The 18,813-nt window shown below is 48.6% G+C and overlaps 1 protein-coding gene across 3 annotated transcripts in view; it reads right to left on the reverse strand.

Annotated features, from left to right (window-relative positions):
• OCA2 (OCA2 melanosomal transmembrane protein) overlaps positions 1-18,813 on the reverse strand; it is a 176,966-nt gene that overhangs the window by 83,330 nt on the left and 74,823 nt on the right. For all 3 annotated transcript variants that reach the window (XM_072960740.1, XM_072960741.1, XM_072960739.1), the window contains exons 14-18: positions 16,025-16,163; positions 10,728-10,860; positions 6,488-6,635; positions 3,583-3,640; positions 504-612 (exon numbers count right to left, since the gene is read on the reverse strand). In XM_072960740.1, the coding sequence (XP_072816841.1) occupies positions 504-612; positions 3,583-3,640; positions 6,488-6,635; positions 10,728-10,860; positions 16,025-16,163 (587 nt within the window). The remainder of the gene's footprint in view (positions 1-503; positions 613-3,582; positions 3,641-6,487; positions 6,636-10,727; positions 10,861-16,024; positions 16,164-18,813) is intronic.

Genomic DNA, 18,813 nt, shown 5'->3' on the forward strand with positions numbered 1-18,813 from the left:
CCACAGGAGCAGGTGGGAGAACAGCGTTCTGCTGTCTGGGAAAAATGGAAACCACTGGGCAGGGAGAGAGACCACGACCGGTCTCTCCGGCCCTCTCACTGGTAGTCTCTCATCTAACTGTTGGGTCGGGCTGCAAAACCTGCAGGACTATGGCCTTGCTGATACGACCTCTTGCCTCTTCTGGGGGCGCTTCTCAGGCACCAGTCTGAAGCTCCGATGCTCAGGTACACTGGTCTATATGTGATACTGAGCTGATACTACGCACCCTGTTCTCCATCCCTTCTAATGTCAGACTGTGGAGGGGCTGAGGGTGCATGGTCCTGGGGTTCATCTGTCTCCCCTCAGCCCCTCCCTTCTCCCTCTCCTCCAGAAAACCTTCCCTCAAAGGCTGGCCAAGCTCCATCTCAGTCCCCCTCGCCGGTGTTTGGGAACAAGCTTTGAAACCTTCCCTTCCAGACTGTGATAGCCTATCATGAAAAGCTAATTCAAAAAATCAGACTCACCGAGATCGAGATGAACACCAGGGACAAATGAGTTCAGAAAGCACATGCAAATAACAAGTCCCAACACTGTCAGGCATTTGGCGAGCAGAGTCCTGTCTGATATTCTGTGCTGTGAGAGAGGAAAACAGCTCAGTCAGTATGGCCTGATTCCTGCAGTGGGCCCACCAGCCTCCATGACTTGAATCACTACAAATTCCTCCTTATGATACAAAGTATAGCACCTTGAACTTGAAAGAAGGTAAGACAATGCGTTACAAGGGAAACAAAGATTGAAGATCACAGCATTCAAAATCTTCATGAAAAATAAACACAATAATACAGTAGCACAATCCTTTTGTAAGACACCTGACTAAAGAGATTTTCAGCGTGACACAGAGATGCCAAGCTGTTCCCAGCTCCGCTGCCAGCATTAGATGAGATACTGGCAAAGCCACTGTGGAGCCAGCACATAAGCTCCAGGGACCTGGCCCTTTAAGACACATGTATTTCCACAGGTCCTATGTGCTCACTGCCTTTTAGTTCAACTTTCCCTCTATTATGCAAGTCCCTGCTTATCGAGCACTGAGGTTAAAATATTCTTGCAATATGACTCCCATTGAAGGCACTTAGTAGCCCCCTGATTACCAGCTGACACCCATGGGATCCTGCCCCAGGCATTCAGGAGCCAAGGGGAGGCGTTCTGCAGCATCTCCATTAACCTCAGAGTCACAGACCTCCTTCTAGGGGACCTGAGCCACAGGGCAAGACAGGGCAAGGTCCCCAAAAGGTGCTGTGCTCTGAAGGCCACAGCTGTGTGGGGCTGGGGCAGGGAGGGAGGACCCAACACACACGTACACAGGGCACAGGGTCGTCCTGCCCCACTAACCGGGACTCTGTGCGAGTCACGCTCACTGTGCACTGTGTCCTTTCTTAAGTGTGGTTCCACCAGCACACTTGTCTGTCGCTCTCTGTCTAAGATATCTAGGTCTATGTGAGTAGATAGATAAAGCTATAAATATAGATCTAGCTAAAGAAATGGGTATAGGTAGATATTGACAGAGACAGAGATATGGGTAAGATATGGGTATAGATGAAGATACAGATGTACAAACAGAGACAGAGACAGAGAGATGGGTAAGACATAGACAGGGACACGAGCCTGGGCGTGGGTATACATACAGACTGACAGAGATGGGGACAGACTTTCTCTCCTGGTTTCTTCGGTCACACAGTTAGAGCTGCTTCCATAAAAACCACAAGCATATCATTCTGGGTCACAGAGGCTCTGGCTGCTGCCCCTGGTCCCCTGCTCACAGGACATGGGGCTGCCTCCCGAGCACCTGTCCCCCTTCCCCACCCACTACCAAGGCTCGTGGCTTGGCCAGCCCCGACTCATCTTCCCCTTCCCCCGCCCACCTTCCAACGAAGGCCAATTTTGCCAGATGAGTCTGTGACGGGAGAATTAGGAGGAAAGGCGCAGGGCACCTCACTGGGGGTGAGGGGAGGCACTGCAAGCCTTCCCTGCAGCCAGGTCAACCACAGAAACTGGGCAGGACCGCGGACCCCTCCAGGACTGGAAGTGGAGGGCAGGCAGGACAAGGAGTATTCCAGTGTCGCTCAGCTGGTATCAGATGATCCAAAGTTGGTCTTATTGGTATTTTGGGGTGTCTGTCAGATTTTTCTCCTTTGGTTACCACGGGCCATCACAGTGAGAAGTCAGATCCTTGCTTCTCGTTTCCGCCTCTCCCTGACCCTTGTCCACCGAGTACCCAGAGAAGTATGCAGCCTCTTCCCTAACTCACAGCCCAAACTGGTCTAGAAGGGTGGGCAGGGTCTGTCTAAACCTGAGACCCAGACAAATGTCAGAGCCACACCCATCTTCCCTAACTTTAACCATCTGAGTGGGACAGAGATTGAGAGGAGGGACACAATGAACCTGTTACCTACTAGGACCCCCAGTGTCTAAGTTTCCTTTAGCGAAGGGCAAAACATTCCCATCATAGAGAGTGGGTATGCAGTCTTGTAACTGAGCAGGACCCTGTGGGGCCTTTCCGGGCAGACCCCTCCCCTGTATCCTCTGCTGCAGCTCCTCTCTGAAGCACCCAGGTAACAGGATCTCATGTATGTTTCCTGAGTGTTTCAGATGCTTAAAATCAGCACCAAAGGGAAGACATTAACTGCTTGATGATTGAAAGCATGTGGCCCCCAGACCTCCTGGCACCTAGGGGATCAGAGCATTGACCACCCTGTTCCCTCCACATTAACCAGTCAGAGAATTGTGCACAAGCTGACCACATACCTGTGACCTCCCCGCCCTTCACCTGGCCTTTAAATATGCTTTGTTGAAACCCTCCGGGGAGTTCGGGGTTTTCCTTTCTTGGTCCTGCAATAAACCTTTCTCTGCTCCAAACTTATGTTACAGTTTGTTTGGCCTCATGGTGCAGCGGGCACACGAACCTGCCTTTGGTCACAATCTCTCTCTAGGAAATAAACTACCTGGATTTGAAATTTCCCAAAGATACAAATGACTTCTGGCAGATCTTCAGCAGAGCTGTCTTGGCTGGGAGAGGGACACTGTGTGTCCTCACATGGGTTGAGAAATTCCACCAAGGCAGGAAAATGAACAAAATGACCCCAAATCAGCTTTGCCCCCTCAAAGTCAGAGCCACTCAACAGAACATACTCACCCCACCTCTGCCCCAAAAGGCGTCCCATCCCCAGCAGCACACCCGCCTGTCTAAGCCTGCCTCCCCTCACCTGCACTAGAGGAACCGCAGGGCCTGCCTTTCCGGGTCAGGGAGGGTGAGAGCCGCAGGCATCGGCCAGCCTTCCCTGATGCCACATTACCAGAGAAAGGGCTGCCCTGTCTTAAAGGGAACATAAAAAGCTTAACTTCTCAATTTCTCGACAAAATACGCCTACCATGTCTGGAAAATGCACCCCCCCATTAACTCCTAAATAACTTACGTCTTGTGTACAACTACAGGAGGAAAAAGGGAGATGACTTTCTGTTGCAGCTTCATGTGAAGCAAAGAAAAAGAAATCCACACAGTTCTTCAAGAGGCGGGTCAGAAATCCCCGAGAAAAGAAACCACGATACCTTTTTTTGTAGCTCCTGGATATTGGTCTCCCAATTTTTATCTTCCTGTGAGATCTGTCTGAAAGACAAAAGGGCAGACTCATCATTTTCCTGGTGATGTGGAGCGGCAAGGTCAGCAGGGTGGCAGTTGGCAGGGGACCCGGCCAGGGTACCATCCATCATGTGATGCAAGTGCGGCCAGGGAGCGGGGCAGGTCTTGCTGTGCAAGGTGCCTGATAGAGCTGTGTTCGTGGACTGGGAAGGATGCTCACTCTACACTCCCAAAGGAAAAGAATACCAGAAATGACGGGAATGCTTAAGGAGGAATATGTGAACTCAGCACAGGAAACTGTTGGGGGACACGTGGCAGGCCGGCATTGCAGGTGGCAAAACAATTTACCAGAAACCAAGAGACGTTTAAGAACAAAGGAAAAATTTAATAGGTTCGCTGCTACTGGCAACAGCGGGCCACACAGACAAGAGGTGCCTGCGTGGCCACTGGGAAGAACATGCAGGGTCTTTTATTGAGGAAGGGACTGTGAACACAGAGGGACGGGGGAACAGATGTTTGGTTGGCTGTCAGTGAGGCAGGGGGCTTGGTATATGGAGGATCATGGATTTACGACTCCAGTAAGATGGCGACGGGCTGGCACAAGCAAGACAGTGGGATGTGTGACTGACAAGGAGGAGCCGCGGGCTGAGGCAGGTCAGCCTGAGCCACAGTGAGACTAGCCGCTTCCCAGGGCTGTTCATCCTGCCGAGGCAGACACCCATCAGGAATTTCTCTCTGGAAGAGGAGCAGGCAGACGCCCAAGGGCTGGAAGTCTGGAGGGCAGGGAGGAGCCCAGGCCGCAGCAGCACCTGCTGGCACCGCAGAAATGTCAGAAGCACATCAGCCAAAATGGGAACGGGGGGATGACAGGAAGCCAGCTTGGTTTTCATCTCTTCACTTTCTACTTCTCTACTTTTTTTTTTCAAAATGAGGGCATGTTACATTTACAATTTATCTAAAGGGAAAAAACAGGAACAGGAATGCTACTTGCTCTAGTGGTGATTTTTTTTTTCATTTGGAAATCAGCTTCCTTCCAGCTCTTGTCATGGCGCCCGCCCATCTCAGTTTCCATTTCAGTCACATCTGTTTGTTCCAACCTCCCTTTCCTTTTAATCTTCCCTATCAGCACATCTTCTTTCTCTGCTTTATTTTCTCTGTGACCAATTAGGAAAAAGAAGCTGCATGTTGGAGAATTTAGCTTTAATGAACACTCACAAGTTGTAAGTATCAAAGGAGGTTGACCAGGCAGCCAGTGCAGACCCTACAGGAAATCACAGCGGACCCAAATGAGTGGCTCCCAGGACAACTTTTTAGAATAAAATGTAGAAACAAGACCTGCAGAGCACTTGCTTCAGATCGCCCTCAGTCCGTTCTGCTCCTCAGTGACTGAGTGGCCTTACAAAGCCACTACCCTCTGCAGGCCTCCGTTTCCCTTTCTGTTATCAACACAGGATGAGCTGATGGAAACTTGGCACATCTCCGAGCCCACAGCTTTCTCCCCATTTGTAACCGTGAGATACACTGACGACATCCATGCCAGACAGAGCTCCCCGAAACTTGAAAGTCAGTAGAGTAAATACATTCGTTGCAATTTCCTCCTGCATCTTCAAGTTACAAAGCTTTTCCTTTTGGTACCTATTCCTGTTGTCGAAGGTGGTCACTCTGTCCCCAGCCTGCAACTCAGGGCCTTCCCGTAGCCTGAGGATAACAGGTCCTGCTTCTCCAGCATCACAGGGTAGAGGCAGGGCCTGGGCTGGGATGGAGCCGAGGATGCGAGGCAGGGCTTTGTCCTGGGCTGCGAGTCTGGACACAGCGAGTCCCACACACTCGCCTGCGGCCTTCTCTCCCCACGATCAGAGCAGACTGCAGCCTCACTGGACGACCCTCGGGGTTGGTGCCGGTTCTGTGCCCAGCTCCCACCCCCGGTCTGTTTGCCGGCTCTCTGGGAACACAGGGTTGGTTTCAGCAAACTGCAACAGCTCTTGCTTTTCCTGTTAGTGCTTCCAGAGTGAAGACAGGTTGGAACTCAGCACCTCATCCAAGGAAGGACGTCTTATTGTTAACCTTTACATCTCAACTTTGATTAAAAACAAATGCCCAGAAATGAATTGAATAGGACTTAGGTATTCTTTAGTAACTGAGCAGGACCCTGGGGGGCCTTCCAGGGACAGACCCCTCCCCCATGTCCTCTGCTGCAGCTCCTCCCTGATAACAGTATCTCCTGTATGTTTCCTGAGTGTTTCAGATGCTAAAAACCACCACCAAAGGGAAGCAATTAACTACTTGCTAATGGAGAGAATGTGGCCCCCAGACCTCCTGGTGCCAAGGGCACCATAGGGTTGACCGCCCTTTTACCTCACCATCACCCAATCAGAGAATTGTGCAGGAGCTGATCACCTACCCTAGGACGCCCCTCCCTCCCTGGCCTTTAAAAATGCTTTGCTGAAACCCTTTGAGGAGTTTGTGGGGTTTTCTGGGTATGAGCCATCCCGTCCTCCTTGATCGGCCCTGCAGTAAACCTTCCTCTGCTCCAAACTCTGATGTTTCGGCTTGTTTGGCCTCATGGGGCATCAGCCACAGGAACCTGACTTCAGTAACATTTTGAGCTCCCTGGAAATCACCTACTTAGAGAATATTTTGTTAGATTTCTTTGTTATATTAATTGTTTTGGATTCTTGTTGTGCAGCAAGTGTTAGGTGTGGAGGCGTGGTGGGCAGTACTTACCCTGACATCACACTTTCCCAGATGTATAACCCTGGGCAAACTGCTCAAATTCTCTAAGCCTCAGTTTTCTCATCCTTAAACTGGGGCTCCTGGTAAAGATGAGAACTGCTGCTAAACCAAGAGTGGTGTGAGCAGGGCCCAGTGTGGTACCTGTGGAAGCTGTGCAGCCTCCGGGCCAGCAGGCGCTCCAGCGCCAGCACCTTCTCCAGGAGCAAGCCTCGAACTGCGGTCTCCTCACGGCTGGCGGGGCTGATGCGCTGTGCGGTCAGGCGCCAGACGTGAATCTCGTGCTTCAGTTCTGTGGAATATTACTCAGTCGTAAAACAGAATGAAATATTGACATTGCAGTAGCACAGATGAACCTAGACATCATACTAAGTGAAGTAACTCAGATAGAGAAAGACAAATACTAGGTGTCACTTACATGTGGAATTTGAAAAATAATACAAATAAATCTATGTGCAAAACAGAAACAGACTCAAAGAAAACAAATGTATGGTTACCATAGCAGGAGAAGGGAGGGATAAGTTAGGAGTACAAAATTAACAGATACAAAATACTTTATATAAAATAGATAAGAAACAAGGATTTACTATATAACACAGGGAACTATATTCAATATCTTATAATAACCTATAATGAAAATAATCTGAAATATATATATATAATTGAATCACTTTGCTGTACACTTGAAACAATATTGTAAATCAACTATACTTCAATGTAAAAAATTCTGTAACCATTAAAAGGATAATGAGAAACTACTATGAATGACTTTAGAATAATTATTTCAAAAACTGAGATAAAATGGACAAATTCCTTGAGACGTAAGCCACCAGTGATCACTCAAAAAGAAATAGATAACGTTAATAGCCCTATATCTATAAGGATTTTGAATGTGTAGTTAAAAACCTCTTTGGGGAGAGAGGGTGTAGCTCAAGTGGTAGAGCACATGCTTAGCATGCACAAAGTCCTGGGTTCAATCCCCAGTACCTCCTCTAAAAATAAATAAACCTAATTACCTCCTCCCCACAAAATAAAAAAAAAATTAATAAAAAAAATCACTTGGGAGGAAGGAGGGAAGAAAGGAAGAGACAGAAAGAGAGAGTAGAAAAAGTAGTAGCAATTTTACACCATTTCTTCCAAAAATTTAAAGAGAAGAATATATTTCTATACTCATCCTTTCAGGACAACAAAGACAAGACATTTCAAGAGAGGAAACTACAGATCAATATCCCTAACGTGCACATACAAAAATTCTGTGCAAAAACCCTAACGTGCACATACAAAAATTCTGTGCAAAACAGTAGCAAGAAGCAGATGAGCTGATATTTGGTGACCAGAGGGGCAGACTCTGTTGATTATTTGTGCTTTTCAAAAAAATAAACCAAAATCTCTCCCGTTCTTATCACTTAGCAGGCTGACTCATCCTGGACCCTGCCACTGGGGGCCTAGTGACAGTGGTGATGAGCTGCATCAGTCATTGGTGGCGTGGAACACGTGGTCGTCTCTGCATGACAACCAGCAGCTCAGGGCTCTGAGAACTGCTGATGAGCAGGGTGCTGCCAGCCCACAATGGGCACGAGGCCACTGAGATTTCAGAGCTACTTTTTAACTGCAGGGTAACCAAGCCTATTCTAACACTCTGGATGCCACCACAGACTTTTTGAAACCAAATCTCTGGGATAGGTTTGGAGTAGGGATAGGGTTTGGAGTAGGGCTTGGGAATGTGTAGTTACATCAAGCATCCCCAAATTGGAGGCCCCTATACCCAACAGTGGCCCACAGTAATTTCCCTGCCTCTGCACTACTCCCTCTGTGCTGACTTACAGCCTGTCTTGGCGTTGCTGGAGGGTTTCAGCATTATCCAGGTCCCAACCATCCCCTCCCACATCACTCAAAGCTTTTCTCACCTCCTTACTCAGGAAGAGCAGAGGAGTCTACTATGCAGATTTGTTTTCTGTATATCCAAACTCATCTCAAGATAACTCTCCAGAAGAGCTTATTCACAGCACAGAATTCCCAGGGGTGGGCCTCGTCATCTGCATATATAACAAGTATTCCCGGGTCACTCTGATCACCAGGGAGGTTGGGGGAGGCTGGGGAGAGGTGCTGCTGTGCCCACACAAGCTTTAAGAGACAGACTAGCCAGTGCGATGGAGCAGTATTCCTAGCTCTCCAAGTATTCAGTTATCTCACTTTACATATACTAAGTGATGATAAAACGTCTTGAACACCTCTAACTGGTTGCTGTGGGCTGAATTCTGTCTCTCCAAAATTCGTATGTTGAAGTCCTAGCCCCCAGAACCTCAGAATGTGACCTGACTTGAAAATGAGGTCATTGCAGATGTAGTTAGTTAAGAGGAAGTCATTAGTATGGCCTCAAATCCAAAATGACTGGTGTCCTTATAAACGGGGGAAATGTGGACACGGACACACACATGAGCGAGTGCCATGTGAATAGGAATATGGTCATCTAGAAGCCAAGGAGAGAGGCCTGGAACACATCCTTCCTCACAGCCAACCAATCCATGACTTTGGATTTCCAGCCTCCAGAACTGTGAGAAAATAGGCCACCTATGGTGGCTTATTAAGACACGTTAACATGTACAGAAATAAACCATCTGTCGATTAAGCCACCCAGTCTGCGGTACTTTGTTACAGCAGCTAGTGCAAACTAATACACTGGGCAATGACAAAAGTGGATCAAGATATCTCACTGCAAGAACTATTATTCTAAACAAACATTGATTAAAGTTTTCTTCAAAACAGAGAAATAATGGGATTATTTGAAGGTGTCCCCTCCATTATAAAGCTTAAGAAGATAGAGGAGTATTTTTTCTCAAGAAATCCACGTAACCTGCTCTGTAGACCACTAGAATGAAGAATTATCAATGCTGTCAAGAAAACACATTCTTCCTAAATAAAGTAAACTATGCTACATGGCAGGAAGCTTCCGTGGCCCTGCTGCTGAAAGGACTGTCCTGTTTGGCCCCCAGCACCTGTGTCTGTGTTCCCCGTTCCCTCCAGCCCCCAGCACTGGGCTCACCCCCCACAGTTCAGGGCCTGTTTGGTGAGGCTATGCCCACTCTCCCCTCCCCTTGAGCAGCCGTGCACAGGAAGCTGCCGGCTTGTCTTGCACCTACATCTCCTTCACTCAGAGCTGGGCCAAGTGGCCACCAAGGAATTTCTTGTTGCCTGACTGCGTATAAAGAACCATTTTTAAATCCACAAGAACACTCCAGTTTTTGTGTGTGTGTGTGCAATCAATAAATATTGCCTGAAAGAGAAATTTCTGCTCATCATCCCGTTTCTTTGGTAGAAACGAATGACTAAATTCTGTTAAGAATACGCTTGTTTAACATAGATGACTCTTGAGAAACTAGAATAAAGAGAGTCAAATTCTGAATACAAAAGTCACGCAGGAAAGAAAGGCAGATCTGCCTTGTGTCGGCTCCATCTGATGAGCAGGAGGGCTGGTGGGAACACACAGATTCCCAGCTATTTACATGGAAATGAATAAAGATCAGGAAGACTGAAGTCAGAGGTCAGAAGAGTAACACAGGATGAGGGAGGCGAACACACAACCTATAAAAGCTCTGTGAAGTCACCACGAACCACGTGAGGGAGAGGTTCCCACCCTCATCACTCCGCTCCTGGACCCCAGTGGGCCCCGTTACCTGGGCAACCTGTGCAGGGCCCGGCTAAGCAGCGGCTGGCTGCTTCCCAAGTAACCTACTGCTTTTAATATAAGCTGATCAGCAATGTTCTCAATAAAAAACATGTACTAAAACTTTTAAGTGAAGAAAATGTAAAACCATGAGATGGCCACGAGCCCTCTCCCTCCTGGTCACTGTCGCACCAGAACGATCTCTCTTTTTTTTTTTTAATTGAAGTATAGTCAGTTACAACGTGTCAATTTCTGGTGTCCAGCACAGTGTCACCAAAACGACCTTGATGAACACGGTGTTTTATCCCCTGTGCTGGACTGTGTTGCCATTTGTGTAATCACATTTGGACTCAAACCACGACATATTAGAGCACTGCGGTCTGTCTACAAGCCACGTGGTTTGTGGTGTGTACACGTGGTTTAACGTGTCACGACGTGCAAACTGAGCAGTGGCCACTGCTTCCCACACTGCACGCTCTAGAACACCAGAGGGGCACAGCTCACGGGTTTAAAGCCCCTGAAAGCTCCCTGCATGCCAGAGGCAGACGGGGGCACACTGAGTGCGCGGTGTCCCAGCGACCGACACTTCGCTGAGGTCGTATATGTGATTAACCTCCTGCCTTTCTGTGGCAACTCCCCCCGGGGTGGGGGGAAATATATATATATATGTATATTGTGGCAGTAAACTCTGAGGCTATGGGAGGAGGCACTTCCACTCACCAACAATCTCACTGGGCTCCTTGTTATAAAGCTTTTTGTTCCAGTAGAGGAGCCTGAGGAGCGGAAAGGAGAACAAGAGAACGAAGCAAATCCCAGCGAACATGTGTGCTGTGAATCCGGCGAAGTCCAGGCCCTAGAAACAGCAGAGGAGAAATGAAACCACAGATGGCCCCTCCCGAGGTGCGGGCATCAGGGGGCAGGGGTCCAGGGAGGGCTGAGCGCCAGGCCTGCCACGTGGCAGGCTTCAGCTGGGGGGCTGTGTACCCAGCACGGAGCCCACTAAACAACAGGCACTCTTCACCACGGTTTTTTTTGGGGGGGGGAGGGGTTGGAGGAAGGCAATTAGATTGACAGATTGATTGATTGCTTGATTTCTTAACGGTGTTACTGGGGATGGACCCCAGGACCTCGTGCAGGTTAGGCACACGCTCTACCACTGCGCTATATCCTTCCCCTCAAATAGTGTTTTGCTTTGTTTTTCAGTTTTGGTCACCTGAGGAATCTCTTTTCACTTGTTTTTGGAGAAGTCCATTTTTTATTTTAATGGAGCGACTGGGGATTGAACCCAGACCTCGTGCAGGCTAAGCATGTGTGCCACCACTGAGCTATCTACCCTCCCCTTCCTGCGATTTTGAAAACATTCAGGATTTGTCTCTTTCATATTGAAAGGCCAATTCTTACCTGAATGACAGGCAACCTGAGGAAGAAACAACGTCACACCTAATCCCAACCTCAGCCGGATCTACCTGTCACCATCGGACTGACACGTCCCCCCACGATCCGGTGAAACAGGACGGAGGGGAACAAAACGTAAAACTACGAGGTGATATTCACCCATTTAAAGTAAATTGGGTTTTATAAATATTTCATTTAAGTCACTGCCATCAATCTGAAAGAGCACCCCACGGCCGGAGAGCACAGCCCTCCGCAGGTCACCCAGTGGCCATCGGGACTGAGGCCCCCTCAGGGTTTCCCAACCGGCCTTGGGGTCCCAGGCAGGTGCCTCCTCCCTTCCCTTACACTTCCTTGACCTGCCTGTGAGCTACCTGCCTCGGTCAGCCGCTGAGGACATCTTTGTGGATGGATGAAGTCCCCACTGGGTTAATTTGTCAGGGAATAGGTCAGCAGTATCACTGGTCAGTTTTGTCCTTTCTTTCAATCTGTGTTTAAACCTTCCGCAAATATGGGTGGGTGCCCCTGAATCTCTAGCAGGACAGACAAGGCTGCTGTCCCCAGGAAGCGGCCATGAGAACCATCTTCTCACTGGTGAGAACTCCAGGTCTTTCCTATTATGTTAATGGACCGCTGATGCCACAAAAAAGGGTCAGAGGGGCAATGACAAAACACTGGGGGACCCCCAGGCAGGAAGGACCATGGGGATGAGGCCAGTGTGGTCCAACAGAACCCAGGCATCCTGGCTCTGCACTTGGGGACCTTTGGGGGACGCACATGAGGGTAGGGAGTGTAGGTCCCAGGGGACGTTAGTGATGACTTTGAGAGACCACGCCCAAGTCAACAGTTGGAAAGCCCACCTTCTACAGGACTGAGTTGGAAGGAATGATTTAAATTATATTAATTGTTTTTATTAAAATGTGCTTATTTGGCTTCCTCAGTTCCAGAAAAGATCTGAAACCATTTATAATATTGCTAAAGATACAATATAACTTAGAAGCCATTATTAGTAAGCTGCGTCAAAATTTCGGCTTGCCAGCGTGCAATGACCTGAAGCTCTTAATCTCTCACAGCCACCTGCACATCCAGTGGCTGCCCTTGAAAACAGCATCTGAGTAACGGATGGAGCTCTGTGAGGGGACTCGTACACAGACAGCAGCGAGAGCTCCCGAAGGTGGGACTCACGGTGTGACCAGAGGCAAGTTCGTGTGCCTGATACCCCATGAGGCCAAACAAACGGAAAGATTGGAGTTTGGAGCAGAGAAAGGTTTACTGAAGGGCCGAGCAAAGAGGACAGGGTGGCTCATGCCTAAGAAAACCCCGAACTCCCTGAAGGACTCCTGGATTAGAGACACTTGTCACCAAGAAGGGACCTGATTAAAGTCCAGCCAGGAGGGCCACTGGAACAACAAATGCCCCATGTAGGGGAAAGTCCACCAGGACCCTGCCCGATATGCAAATGAGAGGCTACTGGAAGCAGGCCTGCCCCCAGTCCCAAAGGGGGCTTGGGGCTCCCAAACCAATGAAGGCCAAGAGGACCGAAGACTGACAGGCCCAGGACCCCCCCTGGCTCCCAAAGGACACTGGTCATTTCTCCAGAGGACTCTAGGGTAACCCCTGGCATGGCAGGTAGGAAAGTGTTTTCTTACTAGATATGGAGGCCACCTACTCTGAGCAGACTGCTTTCCCTGGACCCTTGTCCTCCCAATCCTGTACAATAATGGGGATGTACAGAAGGCCCCACACCAAGCAATTCACCACCCTTCTCCCCTTAGCTGCCTGCTAGAAAATTTTACCTCTGCACATGAGTCTCTGCTCATGTCTGTGTGCCCTGTCCCCTTGCCGGGAAGGGACTAAATTCCAGACAATAGTCCAATTCAGAGACCTTTAATGGGGACGGCACCCACCAAGAAAAATGCCTGCTCTTGGCCATGGGAGCCTGCCTCAGTCCCAAGCCAAAGGAGGCCTGAGAGAACCCACCCACCTGAGAGAACCCCACTGTCGGGGACACTGTGGTCCCTGGCAGAGCTTCTATTGTCAGGCTCCCTTTAGAAATGAAACTGAGACAGGAGGGAAGGGGCCAGGGCACAGCCATTCAAGAAACGGCAGCAATTAACACCAAAATGGTGAAAGATTCAACTCCCAGTCGGCCTTCTGAGTGAGACAGACTGCACTCTGTGGAGTGTGTATCTCTCTAAATAAATTTGCTTTCACTTAAAAAAAAAAGTGAAATTTTAAACCATATTTTCTTCAAATGTGGTTTTCGGTCCCCCTCTCTCCTTCAGGGATTAGCTCTACAGATACATTAGGCCACCTGAAGTTTTCCCCTTAGCTCATTAATGCTTTTTGTTACTTACTATCTTTTCACTGTTTTATTTTGCATCCATGTCTGCCAGCTCACTAATTTTCTTCTGCAATTCCTAATTTGCTGTTAATCCTAACAGGAGATTTTTATCTCATACAATATAGTTTTTATTTCTAGAAGTTTCATTTAGGCCCTTTTTTTTTAATATACCTTTCCTGTTTCTGCTTAACTTAATAGAACATCTCAAATACAGTTTTAAAAACAGCTTTAATGCCCTTGTTTATTACAGATTCTAACGCCTAGGTCTATTCTGGCTTGACTTCAAATGGTTCATATTCGCCTTGTGATGGGTCAAATTTTCTTGCTTCTTTGTGTGCCTGGTAATCTTTGACTGGATGCCAGACATTGTGAATTTTACTCTGTGTGTTGTCGAATATTTTTGTGTTGCTATAAATATTCTTTAGGTTTGTTCTTGGATGCAGTTAGACTACTTAGAAACAAGCTGATTATTCTGGGTCTTTAAGATTTATTAGGTGGGACCAAGGCATTGTTCAGTCTAGACATAATTACTCGCCAACGCCAGGTAAGACCCTTCAGAGCACTCTAGCCGAGGCCTCAGGAATCAGAGGTTTCCAGGCCTCCTGGCAGAACAAGCACTGCTCCCAGCCCTGTGTGTACCAAGCTCTGTTCCTTCTAATCATTTTGGGTTGTTCTTTCCCTGGGCACAGGTCGTCTCCCTCTGCAAATCTTCTGGGCTTCTCTCTCTGTGCAGTTCTCTCCTCTCTGGGGCTGTGTCTTTCAAATTCTAGTCGCCCTGGTGTCTCCAGACTCAGTTCTAGCCCCTCAACTCAGGGAGCCTGGGGGGACTCCCATGGGTTCCCTCTCCCTGCACTGCATCCTGGAAGCTCTCTCAGGTAACTGAGCTGGAGCAGTCACAGGCTCACCTATGCTTTGTTTCCCATTTCTCAGGGATCACTATCCTTTTTGCCTGATATCCAGTATCTTGATTACCATTGTCTGAATCTGATTTGTTTTGTTTTTCGGATTCTGGTTTATTTATCTTTTTGGATGTCTCAAGCAGGAGGGTAGGTCTGGTCCCTCTTACTCCATCTTGGTCAGAGCAGAAATTATCTTTTTTAATCCATGCATGCTCACATGCAAACATTCTTGGAGACTATACGCAGCAAAATATTAAGCGGATTTATCTCTGGGGGGGTTATCACAATTTTTTATTTGTGTGCGTGTTATTTCTATTTTCTAAAAATAAATGGATTACTGTAGAATAAAAATAATAAAACAGCATTTTTCTCTAAAAATAGTTCTCTCCCACGTGGATGCAGCCAATCCTGGGTGACAGATGCCCCTAAGACAGAGCGCAGGGCTCTGCTACCTTCTGATACGTCACAGGGTGACGTGACTGCAAGCACCCACTCTCCCACTAAACTACGCTCTCCCCCCAAGACTGATGAGGTGTTGCAGGCAGTTTCTCAGAGCAACCAGTATTAAAGGTTAGCCAAAGTATCTGAGTTATACTTTGAATCTCCAGAACATGTTGGGCCCACAAAATGACCATTGACAGCTTAGGCCCATGAACTCTCAAAGGCTCACATATTTTTATGAAAGACAGCATGTACATATAAAAACATACTGACACACTTCACGGATACACACGCATAAACGTCTCATCTACAATAAATGACTCCAATTCAGAAGCATTTTTACTGACACTTCAGAGAAGAGAGACTGAGAAAATTCATGTCCAAAGAACAGCAAATGAAAATTAATTATATAATTTAATTTTAACTCTAAGATGTGTAAAATACCATTTGCACTCTTTCTTTAATACTTTTTATTTTAGTGGACAAAGAAATTATATATTAATGTTTATAAGCACTTTCAAAAAAAAAAAACCCTAAAAAAATCCCTTCATTTTCTGACCCTTTAAAAAAAATCTTAAGTTCTTCATCAGTGAATTTATCCACCTCAGTTGAAAAGTGAGGTCATTTTATTCTTAATATTAGTTGGAAGAAACCTCAGTTCCCACTTGGAGACTATAGTATAATATAATATACTATGTTTAATATAATATACTAAATAGATCATGTTATTCAATCATTTTCTTAAATAGTTATCAGAATGGCAATGAAATCAATTAGGACCACTCCCCTGTACATTGCAGCTCAGTCACTTGAACTCCCACGCTCCAGGTGACTGGAGCACTCTAAAGAGGTGACATCCACACGGGGGAGGATGTTACTAACTGTGCAAGTAAGTTGGAGTCTGCATTTATTGGAAGCCACACCATTATAATGATACATACCATCTTCCTCAGCTCCTGGTTGGAAACAATAATGACATTTGGCGGGTCCCCAATGGCGGTAGCAGCCCCTCCAATGTTCGTGAAGATCACTTCTGCAATCAGGACTTGTCTTGGATCAAGGTTGAGCACCTCACACAATCTGTCATGAGTTGTAGGGGAAGAAAACAGTCCCACTATTCACATTGTGAAAGGCCCATGTGCGAACTAAAGATTTTTAAAGCACTTGCTCGTACAAGGGCGGGGTGTGCATGCGTGCACACACACACACACCCCCTCCGGTGAGAAGGGCAATGCTGAGGGATAAACTGACAAGAATGCTAGAGAGTTACGGGATACAGCGGACTCTCCGAATTACATTTCTCAGAAAGTTAACCTGCAACCCATCTGAGCCATCCAGGTGAAGATGTCCTCCTGCCCCACCCTGCGCAGGTCTGGAGGGAGCACTCGGGGTGCAGGTCCTCAGTGCAGGGCAGGCGCAAGCACAGGTGAACTCGCGCTGGCCCCCTGCAAGTCAGGGTGGAGACAGAGCAGAAGGCACCACTGCCCAGTGGCTCACACCACGCCTGCCAGCCTAGTGACTTACCCACCTTCCCTTCTAAATGCTGAGGCCCTGAGCGGTCCCCTGGCCCCTTCCCTTTAACTACTGCCTGTAGACTTCTTCCTTAAGCAACACACACTTTACAGCAGAGGCTCTCCACCTGGCTACATGCTAGGTTTGTCTGGGAACCTTGAAAGTCCTGTGCCAAGCTCGCGACAGACCAATCCCTGGGGGCGGGCCGGGGCAGCAGCGTTTACAGCTCCCCAGGGGGTGTCCAGTGAGCACACAGTTGAGTAAAGAAAGTTTAGGAAATGAGACAGGAGGGAAGGGGGCAGGGCACAGCCATTACAAGAATGACACAGCCATTAGCACCAAGATGGTGGAAGGTCCAACTCCCAGTAGACCTTGAGCCTCAGTGCACACTCATTGTAACCCAATAGCTCCTCAATGTCTCTCCCACAGGTGCCAGGACCGTTTTAAAGGCTGATCATAAAAGATCAAAAAGTGGATGATGGCTCAGGTCCTGGGAATCCCAGCTTCTTCCCCAAAGTAATTGGAATAATCCTGCCACTTGTTAGCATATGAAGTTACTGAGCCCATAAAAACTAACAACCTGGCACCTCGTGGCCTTTCTCTGGCCTTCTGGGACAGCCCGCACTCTGTCTGTGGAGTGTGTATCCCTCTGAATGAATCTACTTTTACTCTACTGTGGCTTTCTCTTGAATTCTTTCTGGCATAAAGCCAAGGACCCACACTTGGTGGGGCACACCCCAGGGACTCACCCGAGACCTGAGACGCGGCCATCCTCTTGCCCCTCATTTTTCCTGTATCAGAAACACATCAGGGTGTCTCCTGCACCAGCCCATCACGGCGCCCACTTCCATGCAGAAACTGGGCCCTGGGTCTCAATCTCGGGGGCAGGGGGCCCTGCTGCACTCAAGGGTCCTTCCCACCATCTCCACGCTCAGAGCACAGCCAGCAGCTCGCCTGAGGGGGACCAGCCTACAGAGCAGAGTGAGAGCTGAGAAGGGAGCGGTGCACGGGGACCAGGGACATGAGTCCAGAAAGAAAGGATCAGACTCCGAGCAGCAGCAGCAGCGGCTCTCAGCTGAGGAGGCCCCAGGAGCTGCTTCTAGTAAGAAAAGGACTAGTGTGTGTCCACCAACAACGCAGGACCTGGCTGTCTAACTGTAAAGCCTACGTCGCTCAGGCTAGACGAGACAGCTTAAAGAGTCGTGAAGAATACGGTGGTATAAACAGTGAGCCCGAGGCACACTAACTCCTCAGTCTTGAAAGACGTAATTTTTAGACTAATAAATGGAATTGCCACTCTCATATAAAATCACAAAGCCCGTTCCTGGAACAGAGAGGATGCAAACAGACCCCAGCAAGGCAGAGACGACCCTGGGCTGTCCAGGCTGCACAAGGACGCTGGGGGTGTGGGTCACACCCTCAGAGAGTGGAGCGACACACTGGGGTCTGGTGCATCGTGTGTGGCTGTCACACCAGCGTCAGCAGCAGACGCCCCTAGTTGGAGGGGGTGGGTGTGGACGGCCTCTTGTCCCCTGAGGGATCCTAGGTGCAGAGTTGGGTGTAGCGTGCGCTACAGTGTACAACACCCTCCATCCCGCATTTACCCTCAGAAGAACCCTGGGTACTGGGAGGTGCCACATCCCCTGTGCAGGGAGGCTGAGTCCAGCATCCCTCACCCCGAATTCATGCCTGCATATGGACCAGGATAATGTGGCCAAGATTGCTGAAGCCTGGGCATCAGCCAGACTCCGGACACTGCAGGCCACATCCCAGGGTGCTGCTCGCTCCACGCTTCCTCCTCCTCTCCCCACCTCACACTCCAGCCCACTCCTCCTCAGAGGGTCACCACTCCTCCAGCACCAGAGGCGTGGCCCAGAATGAGCACGGAGCCCTGTAGGCAGCCCCTTTGCTGGTGACATTCACATGCGCAGGGGAATCTCCTGTCTGGCAAAATCCTCAGAACACGAGTTGGGAGTAACCCCTTTGATGGTACAACCCAGATCAGTGCAGCTGAAGAGACCTGTCTAAAGGCCCTCACTACCTGGCTTCCCAGAAACCACCGGGCGTGTCCCCGGCGTCCCCTCAGTTTCCCCAGGACCAGCCAGCACCAGCACACGATGGATCTAAGGAAGGGAAGACCATGCGTGATAAGCTGGGAACCATCCTTAAAATAACAAACATGAAGTGTAGATACAGGTGTCCACGGCCTTGGAGGCGC

This window comes from Vicugna pacos, chromosome 5, assembly GCF_048564905.1.
Source record: "Vicugna pacos chromosome 5, VicPac4, whole genome shotgun sequence".
NCBI classification, from domain to species: Eukaryota; Metazoa; Chordata; class Mammalia; order Artiodactyla; family Camelidae; genus Vicugna; species Vicugna pacos.